Raw genomic sequence first — 9,957 nt, 5'->3', positions numbered from 1 at the left:
ATTAAAATTAACAAAGATCTGTGCTCTGAACTAAGTAAAATTGACAAAATAAAAAGAAACTTGTCTTTTGATTCTGTGGAATCTAGCATATCCAAAATTGCGACTCCAAATGTAAATTTATTATCTTATCAGTCTTTTGACAACGAGCCTTTAAATAGTGGTTTGTGTTTTTCATGTGTACTTAATATAAATTTGACATTACTTGGTATCAAATGTAATTCTTGTACTAGGTCTTATCACCTTAAATGTATCGAGAAACATGCGTTGCACAAATCAAACGTTAATATTTTTACATGCAAAACTTGTTTAAATAATGCTAAAGATATAAAAAAATTTACCTTTTTAATTTAAGTCATTAACAGGATACTCTGAAACTTTAAGCTTACCGCACGTAGATAGGTAGGTATAACAGTATACCTACTTCATCTTCGATTTAAAAAACTAGGGTTAAAAAAAAAGAAAGTTAGGGTTTAATTCATTTTAGTTAGGTGTGTAAAATTTTTTAAGAATTTCATTTATTCTGTTTAGCTTTGGTATCGATAATATTATTAATAAAACTTCAATAATTAGACATTTTGTTTAGATTTTCTTCAACTTAACAATTATATCGATAGAGCCAATAACTATAATATTTGGTGGCCAATAACTATATTTATGGGGCCAATAACTGTCAAACATGCATTACTTTATAAAAGATGTTTTTTTCTATTTTATAAATGAAAATCAAAAATAAGCGACATGAGATGTAGAAACTATATAAACTTGTCTAGAGTTTGATCTAATATTTTTGTTGCTAAACAATAATATTATACTTTTTATAGCTTCTTTAAGAGAAAGAATGCCTTAAGAGGCCAATAACTATATCGCTTACCCTACATACCCTATCAAACAGATTAATAATAGTGAAGTTAACAGGTCAACCTAATAATATCAATCTAATCCAAGTTTACGCACCCACAGTTAATAAACCTAAAACTGAAGTTTTAGCTTTCTACAAAAATATAAATGAAGCATTAAAGGTCACAAATAAAAACGATATCAACATTATAATGAGCGATTTTAACGCCAAAGTCGGTAAGGGTAGATGTGGTGATGCGGTAAGTGATAACCAATACTGACGAAGCAACCGCGAGTAAAATAAGTAGAAATCACAAAAACGAGTGGATGCCGGAAGAGATACTTGATCTAATGGAGCAACGCACACACTACAAAATACATCAAAACGAACAGAAATACTAGGAAACCCACTTTAGGAAACATTTACCAAATACTTGATATGGATATTGAAGAAACCCAATTTGGATTCCATAGAGGCGTAGGTACCTGAGAAGCTCTCTTTGCATTCAACGTAATAATCCAGAGATGCTTGGATATAAACCAAGATATGTACGTCTGTTTCATAGATTACAACAAAGCTTTCGATAAAATCCGCCACAAAGAGCTAATGGACGTCATCAAAGCAAAACAATTATAATACAATGACCTTCGAAATATAACAAATCTATATTATAAACAGCACGCACACATACTCATAATTGAACATACATCAGAAGAGTCCAAAATTAAAAGAGGAGTGCGACAGGGGTGTGTATTGTCACCACTACTATTCAATGCATACTCTGAAGAAATTATGAAAACAGCTCTTAAGGAAGAAACAGCAGGAATATAGGTTAATGGAACAACATTATATATGCGGACGATACTATAATAATAGCAGACAACCTCCAAGACCTAAAAAAGCTAATAAACAAGATAGTTGAGTATGGAGAAGAATATAGATTATCAATAAACATCAAGAAAAGTACATTTATGAGGATATCAAAAACCCAAAATAATGATGAAATATTGACAATTACCGGTAAAACTATAGAACAAGTTGAAAACTACAATTATCTTGGCACAATAATTAATCACACAACATATTACTCAAAAGAAATCAAAGTTCGAATAGAGCAAGCGAGAACAGACTTCAATAAAATGAGAAAGGTATTTTGTGCAAGAGAACTGAAATTAGACTTGAGAGTTAGGCTGGCAAGGTGTTATATTTTCTCGACTCTGCTTTACGGAATAGAACCATGGACACTTAACGCGTCGACTATTAAAAAGTTGGAAACATTTGAACTATGGGTGTATAGAAGAATCCTGAAGACTTCATGGACCGAGCATGTAACAAACAACGAAGTCATGAAAAGAGTTGTAGCATTTGCATTTTCCTTGATATATATTCTGAAATCCCCTAGTATATGTATTAAATTGAAATCTCCTCATATATGTATTAAAATAACGAAGAATGTTTTCCATGTTTCTCTGTTCCTATCGTACGAGTTTTTTTTTTTTATTGTATAATGGCTTTGGCATAGCCAATTAGCCAGACTATTTGTGGTAATTACAATTTTTGTTTTTATTACCTAAGCCTATTTATAATATAAATTTACAGGAAATAATATGTTGGTATACACATTCAATTTTTGACACATTTACAATTTTTGATTTGAATACCTAAAACTACTTATAATTTAAATTTACAGGATGTTATGTATTCGTAGATACATTTTAATATCTGCTTATTATTTGAAAAAATAATTGTATTTAAATTGACAGGCAATGAACAATTTAGCTCAATTAGTTTTTCATACATAATTTTGATACTTTGTTTGTACTGTCCACACTCCAATATAAAGTGCTGCAGATCTCCCACTTTACCACAGGAGCAATATGGGTTATCAGTAATACCTATGCTGTGTTTGTATGCAGGAGTGAGTGCGTGGTTTGATCTTATTCTGTTTATTGTTTTTATAAATAACCTATTTGTCTCATATTTGAACCATCTCTCATTGGGTATTAGTGGTTGGCAAGCTCTAAAGTTTATTCCAGTTGTACTTTGGTTGTATAAACGTTGCCATCTTTGTTTGCAGTTGTTTCTACTGATATTATCTATGTCTGCTACTGGAAGAAGTATGTTGTTTATATTATGTTTGGTTAAAGCTGCAGATTTAGCTAATTTGTCGACTTCTTCATTTCCTAATATTCCAGAGTGTCCTTTTACCCAACAAATAATAATCGAGCTACCTGCGGAAATAATATCATAATGTAACTTCTTTATTTGTATCTCAATATGGTTTAGGTTTTTTGTGGTTTTGATAGAAGTGAGTTTGTCCATAATGCTTCTACAATCAGTCAGAATGATATAATTATTTATACCAATAGAGGCTATATATTTTAACGCAAGAAATAAAGCTGATAGTTCGGCAGTATATATTGAAGCTTCATTGGGCAATCGACATGATTCTTTGTAATCAGAATTCCAGTGATATATTGCACAACCCGTTTTATTTTGAATTTTAGAGCCGTCAGTAAAAATATATTGAAATGCAGGCCACTTATCTTTAATTATTTTATTGATCATACTTCCTGGAAGATTTGAATCCATATAATATGTTTCTATTATCTTAGAGAAGAGAGTCTTAGGAGGTTGTATATAAATTGGTGGTATTTTTATTTTGATACAATTGTTCTTCAAATATTGTTTATTTCCTATAACTTTCAACGTATATGGGAGTTTTTTTGTTACGCCAATATTTATGGTTTAAGTCTAATATATTCAAGTTACGAATATTTTTTAAATAGCTGGAGTTTTTTTATATAGCTCTAGCTACAAACTTATCTGTACAAAACTGTCTGCGTAGTGTAAGGGGTGGCTCTTTAGCTTCAATTTCAATAATACTAATAGGAGTAGATTTTAAGTAACCAAAACATAGCCTTAAACATTTATTCTTTTGGGTTTCAATTTGATTAAGATGTTCTGTTGATGCAGACCCATATAAATGACAACTATAATCGAAAATTGGTCGAATCATTGAGCGATAAAATAGCAATGCAATATTCGGGTCAGCTCCCCAATTGGTTTTACAAAATGCTCTAAGGATATTCATGGAGTTTTCCGATTTTTTTATAATAGAATGAATTTGATCCTTCCATAACAGTTTACGATCCAAATATGTGCCTAGATATTTTACACAATTTTTGATTGGAAATTCTATTTTTCCTAATTTAAAGTTACCTTGGGGAGTTTGGCGTTTTTTGGAAAAAAAAACAAATTTCAGTCTTTGTAGTTGATATTGATAAGCATAGAGAATGGTAATAACTTTTTACACAATCTAGTGTAGATTTGAGTTGACGCCTACAAATGTCAAGGGTAGTATGGGAGGTATACAACACAACATCATCTGCAAACTGCAATATATTAGAGTGTGGAGGTACTATCTGTTCTAAATCTATAGTATACAATGAAAAAAGAAGTGGACTTAAAATACTACCCTGTGGTATACCTATATTCGTTAGCCTTGGCGCTAAAAGTGACTCATTTATTTTTAAGTAAGTCCATCTATTCTTGTACAAGGATATAATGAAATCTGAAATTTTAACTGTCATTCCAAGATATAACAATTTCTTATGTAGAATATATAAATTTATGTTATCAAATGCAGAGGTTACATCTATAAATGCTGCAGCTGTTGATTCTTGATTTGTGAAATTGACCTGAACAGAGGAAACTAGTGAAGTGAGAGCATCCTTGTAGACCTGGATTTCCGGAAGCCATATTGAGATTTGGGAAGGATATCTTCGGATTCAAGCCAGTATTTAAGCCGATTTTTGATTAATCTCTCTAGAGTTTTTAGTATACAAGAACTTAAAGATATAGATATCGTACGAGTTAAAACCCAAATAGTATTTCGTACTTTTTACGTCGCCGAAGTTAATGTAAACCATTTTAAAGTTTTTTTATATCACGGACGCAAATTCTTTGATATTTTTCTTTGATCGAAACCGATAAATATTCTGCATTTCAAATAAACATCCATTTAGATCGCTGAGAAGTTTTTGCCGGAAAATAAATTTTTCACTCTCGCGGAGGCGTTGTCATAGACAGCTGCTTCTAGCGTTTGTCCAAATTTCAAGTCGAATTTGTAAAATTTTCTGTTTTTGCCCATTTGTATGGAAAATAATTAGCAGTAGAGCTAATAGAAGCAGTTTAATCAGTTCAATTATAGTTACAGTTAGAGTGAAATTTGAAATGTTGCCATTGTGTCCAGCTGTACCTATTCCTGTTTTTTAAGAAGCCGAGTTTCCAAAGTTTGTGTTCCATTGCCCCAACTTCCTTTTGTTGGTGTTCAGAGATTTCCAATTCAGTTTCAACCCTCAGAAACTTTACTGCTTTTTTTTGGTGAAATCAGGTAACTTTTTCTGTGTTTTAATTTTAAAGTAAAGACAGACATTTTTTTAAAATAATAATTGCTTTCATAATTTAAGTAATAAAAATAAAGGTTTTAATAATTAATATTGTAAATCTTAGGGTGTGGCTATGCTGTCATTGTAATTGTCCTCTGTTATAAAATTCAATGTTGACATATGACAGCTAGATTTATATTCTTGTGACATTAGCTTGTTTTGTTTTTGGAAAAAGTTAATCTTTATAAATAGTTTTATTCAAAAAGATAATTCTTTATTTGCGATCATTTTTTATTCGCCACAGTTTATAGCACAGTAACATTTGTAAGTTTTGTAGCAAGAGAGTTTGTAAACGAATAGGACATATGTAAGTTTTTTCTTCTTTATTATTTTGGTATAAATCTCTGTAACTAATACTATAGTGTTTTTTGTGCCATCTGAATTTTTGTAACTGTTTGTGGTGAGACAACAATAAATGTTTAATTTATTTCTCTGAACCATTTTTTTTTATTTTAGAAAAGTCTCCTAACTATTTTTGTATTTCTAATACTTATTTCAATAGTTACAACTAGTTGTTGTAATCGTCATAATTTGGCACCTCGAAGCGGCGTCCGTTTTAAATTGCTAGAGGTCCTTCCTGTTGTTTTGTTTGCCCATTTGTTCCAAGAGACTTATGTAAGTACCCCTGTGTTTCATTTTTGTAGTTGCCCCAATCCAATCCCCTTGCCATTCAACTTATCCACGACCCAGCTCTCCAAATAAGCCCTGAGTGCCGTTCGCACAGTATCGTTTATTTTGCTTGCCCTATCTCCACCCCCAGTAGTTTCTGTCCCCAAATTTCAACCCCCATAGCAATATCCGATGTGGTAGGTAAAATATTACGTTACAGAGTTAACAAAAGAATCTAAATATTGGAAAACACCAAGACACGAAAGCTGCAATACCTGGGGCATGTTATGCGTAATGAAGAATACAACACACTTCAATTAATTATACAAGGGAAAATCCAGGACAAGAGAAGTGTAGGAAGCAGAAAAATTTCATGGTTGCATAACTTGAAAGAATGGTACGGATCAATCGAACTATTCAGAGCGGTAGCATCTAAGGTCAGAATAGCCATGATGATTGCCAACCTCCGTCGCGGAGATGGTACGTAAAGAAGAAGATGAAGAGGTTACTATTATAAACTACTTTTACTCTGAGATAGCGCGTCAGAAATAAAATGTTAATTTCAATTTAATATATATTTTTTTTTGTTATAATATTGAGTTATGTTTTTGATTAAAATTTCTTTTAAAACTTCTATAATTTTTATTATGGCATCTTAATTTTCTTGAAATAAAATTTAAGTTTACAAAAAATCTCTTCAATCTCTTCAAATGCATTTATCAAAAATACAAATATCATGTAAAGAGGTTTTTAAAATTCAGGTCATGTAGTACCCCACGATTTAAGTTATGTGGGTGTAAATACACGATAATAGTTCAGGGCAGTGGCGGTTGGTATATATGTGCTGCGGAGCTGCAGAACCACTAAAATAATCCAAACAAAATTACTTTAAAAATTAAATAAAAAATATCACTACTTATAAAATTTAAATTCATTTAGATGGATTATTATTACTTATTTGACCGGACCGGTGCTACTCCGAGCTGTGAACTGTTAAAGATATCCCCGATAACACCCGGTCAACCCCTCGCCTACACTTTTCAGGCGACGACTGAAAGCAATATTTGAGCTGCATTTGTCGCAGTTCGAACTAGTTTGTACAAACCTACGTTAATTGTAATTTTAAATAATCGGTGATCGCGTCGCGACGACTGTTAAAATAAGTTGTCCTGCACGTAATTCGGTATTTATATTAAGTATATGAGAATAAAAGTGCTGTTCAGGATGGATGTTATTTATAATTTGATTAATGTTAAGAGATTCTTTAAATATTCTTATGACGAAAAACTAGAATTAAAATGCAAAGGACGTCCTTTGCCGGATATTAAAATCGTAAAAGAAGGATCAAGCCGAGGGAAAAATTACAAACAACAATTTAATTGCGATATTTATACGAGAAATAGTTGGATATGTGGCTGCAACAGAAAAAAACGCTCTTCTCTGTTTTCCTTGTGTACTCTTTGGAGGTGATAAGGCATGCAAGTTGGTGTAACAGACTTAGTAAATTTAAGTGATAAAATAAAAAAGCACGAAACTTCTAAGCATCATTTGCACAATCAAATGGAATATGCTTTATTAGGCTCCGTGAATATTAAAGAACAGTTAGATTCTGCATACTGGATAAATATTCAAAAATTCAATGAAGCTGTAACAAAAAATAGGTATGTTCTCTCAAAAATTATAGACTGACTCTGAGATAGCGCGTAGTGTTTTCGAATTGGCGCTTCGGGGACACGACGAGACACAAACATCCGACAATCCTGGAATTTTTCGCGGCCTCATAAATTTTACTGCTGAATTGGATAAAACTTTAGCACAACACTTGGAAGAATCGACGGTTTTTAAGGGCATTTCTAAAGAAATTCAAAATGATATTTTGGACTGCATGTTGGAATTATGCCAGGATAAAATTTTGGAGGAAATTCGGGAATCTCCATATCTAGCTGTCATGGCCGACGAGACTACAGACATTTCAGCAAAATCACAAATGGTTGTAGTATTTAGATATTGTCGAAATGGAGCACCGGTAGAACGATTTTGGACATATTTGGTACCTTCAAAATTAAATGCAGATACTTTAAGCAAAAACATTTTCAGTGTTTTGGATCCTATCCTGGAAAACTCAAATAATAAACTAATTGCTCAGAGTTATGATGGGGCAGCGGTCATGTGTGGACAGCACGCAGGAGTTCAAGCCAGAATCAAAGAAAAATATCCATTTGCTCATTTTGTACACTGTTACGCGCATCAATTAAATTTAATAATGTCTAAGGCTTGTTCCGAAAACTCTCAAGTTAGACTTTTTTTTGGAAATTTAAATGAAATCCCTACCTTTTTTAAAAATTCGCCACAACGAGTGGCAGTTTTAGATAAAATCGTCCAAAAGAAAATTCCTCATGGCGCTCCAACTCGCTGGAACTTCAATATTCGAACTGTTAATGTTGTGTTTGAACATCGATCTTCTTTTATCGAATGTATGGAAGAAATAGAAGAATCGTTTGATAAGGCAGCTGTCTGTAGTTCAGCGTCTTCCATTCGAAGAATACTAGTGGATCAAAATTTTGTTTTTTGGTTAACATTTTTCCATCGCATAATGCCACAAGTAGACGTTTTGTATAATGCCCTTCAAAAGACTAAAACGGATCCTTTGGAAATCAATAAAAAGGTGACAGATTTCGAAAGATACATGAATTCAGTTAGAAATTCAATAGATGATACCATTGACCAAGGTTCTAGTTTATGCGTTGAACCATTACCAACTAAAAGGTTATGGAAGGATAACAGTCCAGTAGATCATCGGAGAGCATCTATCGAAGTTTGTGATATAATCATAAATTGTGCAAATGATAGATTTGCTTTTAAAAATCACCTACTTGCAACTTCATTGCTTTATCCTGAGCAATTTGATAATTATTGTGATAATTTCCCAGATGATAATTTAAGCCTGACTTGCGCGTATATCCAAATTTAGATAGGGAGCGCTTGAAGACTGAATTATCTGTTATTTATTTTAGAAGAGACTGTAGAGACATTAAGGGGGCAATACCTTTTTTAAAATTTTTAATTGAAAATAATTTAACAGAGCCTTTTCAAGAAACTGTAAAACTGCTTCAAATTCTAATTACAGTGCCCATGAGTACGGCAGAAGCTGAAAGGTGCTTTTCGAGTTTAAAACGGATTAAAACATTCTTGAGAAATTCCATGACTGAAGACCGACTTGTAGCATTAACCATGTTGTCAGTAGAAAAAACACTTATAAAAGAAATACCAAACTTTAATGAAAAAGTTATGGACAAGTTTGCTTTAAAAAAAAATCGACGAATCGAGCTTATTTATAAAAAAAAATAATATATTTGGCTCTGTGTGTAGTTAGTTCGTAAGACCCTATAATGCAATTATTGTTGTGGCGATTTTGTTTGTAGTGTTTTTTCGTTTGCATTCCTTAGTTTCACGTATTTATCGATAAAATTCTACTAAAAACATAAACTATAAAACAATTACTAGTGTGCCATAATGTACCATTGCTATTTTTGATATAATTGGATTTATCTTCAATTTTAAAAGAAGAAAATCGGTAAGTTCTTTATTATTTTTTAATAGATATATAATGAATAAATATATGGTGTAAAATATCAAACTAAAAGCCTCGTTGTAAAATACAACGATTAAAAGATATTGAATTAAAAAAAAAACCAAAAAAGACTGCAGAACTACCAAATTTTTGAGTCACCAGCCGCCACTGGCTAAATTTTTAGGTATACATATTAAAAGCTTCTTTATTCTTGTATTACTTCTCTTGTTTAAGTCTAAAATACATTTTTCATTTTCATCTATAAAGTCATATTTTATTTTTATTTTTATCGGTTCTTCACTAGAGATTTCTATTTCCCTTGCACCATACCATCTAATGCACTTTCACTTTCATTGGTCTTCCAATTTCGTCGTACGGCCGTAACGTCCTCCTGGTTTTCAGGGGTTTCTGGACGATCTACGACCGCCGCTCTCGAAGAGGATCTCAAGTTTCGAGAGTCCATCTTCGTTTCGTGGAGTTAATTCGGG

At 32.1% G+C, this 9,957-nt stretch overlaps 1 protein-coding gene across 1 annotated transcript; it reads left to right on the top strand.

Moving 5' to 3' along the window:
• Window positions 1-892: 892 nt before the first annotated feature.
• On the top strand, window positions 893-8,869 carry LOC140431642 (zinc finger MYM-type protein 1-like; the record flags this gene model as incomplete). The annotated part of the gene is made up of 3 exons (XM_072519531.1): window positions 893-1,097; window positions 7,583-8,191; window positions 8,285-8,869. Coding segments are annotated over 3 exons (1,399 nt in total), but the record flags the coding sequence as incomplete, so codon positions are not given.
• Between the last annotated feature and the right edge of the window lie 1,088 nt (window positions 8,870-9,957).

This window comes from Diabrotica undecimpunctata, unplaced genomic scaffold (assembly GCF_040954645.1).
Source record: "Diabrotica undecimpunctata isolate CICGRU unplaced genomic scaffold, icDiaUnde3 ctg00001566.1, whole genome shotgun sequence".
Taxonomy (NCBI): Eukaryota; Metazoa; Arthropoda; class Insecta; order Coleoptera; family Chrysomelidae; genus Diabrotica; species Diabrotica undecimpunctata.
This window is presented reverse-complemented; position numbering and strand designations above follow the sequence as displayed.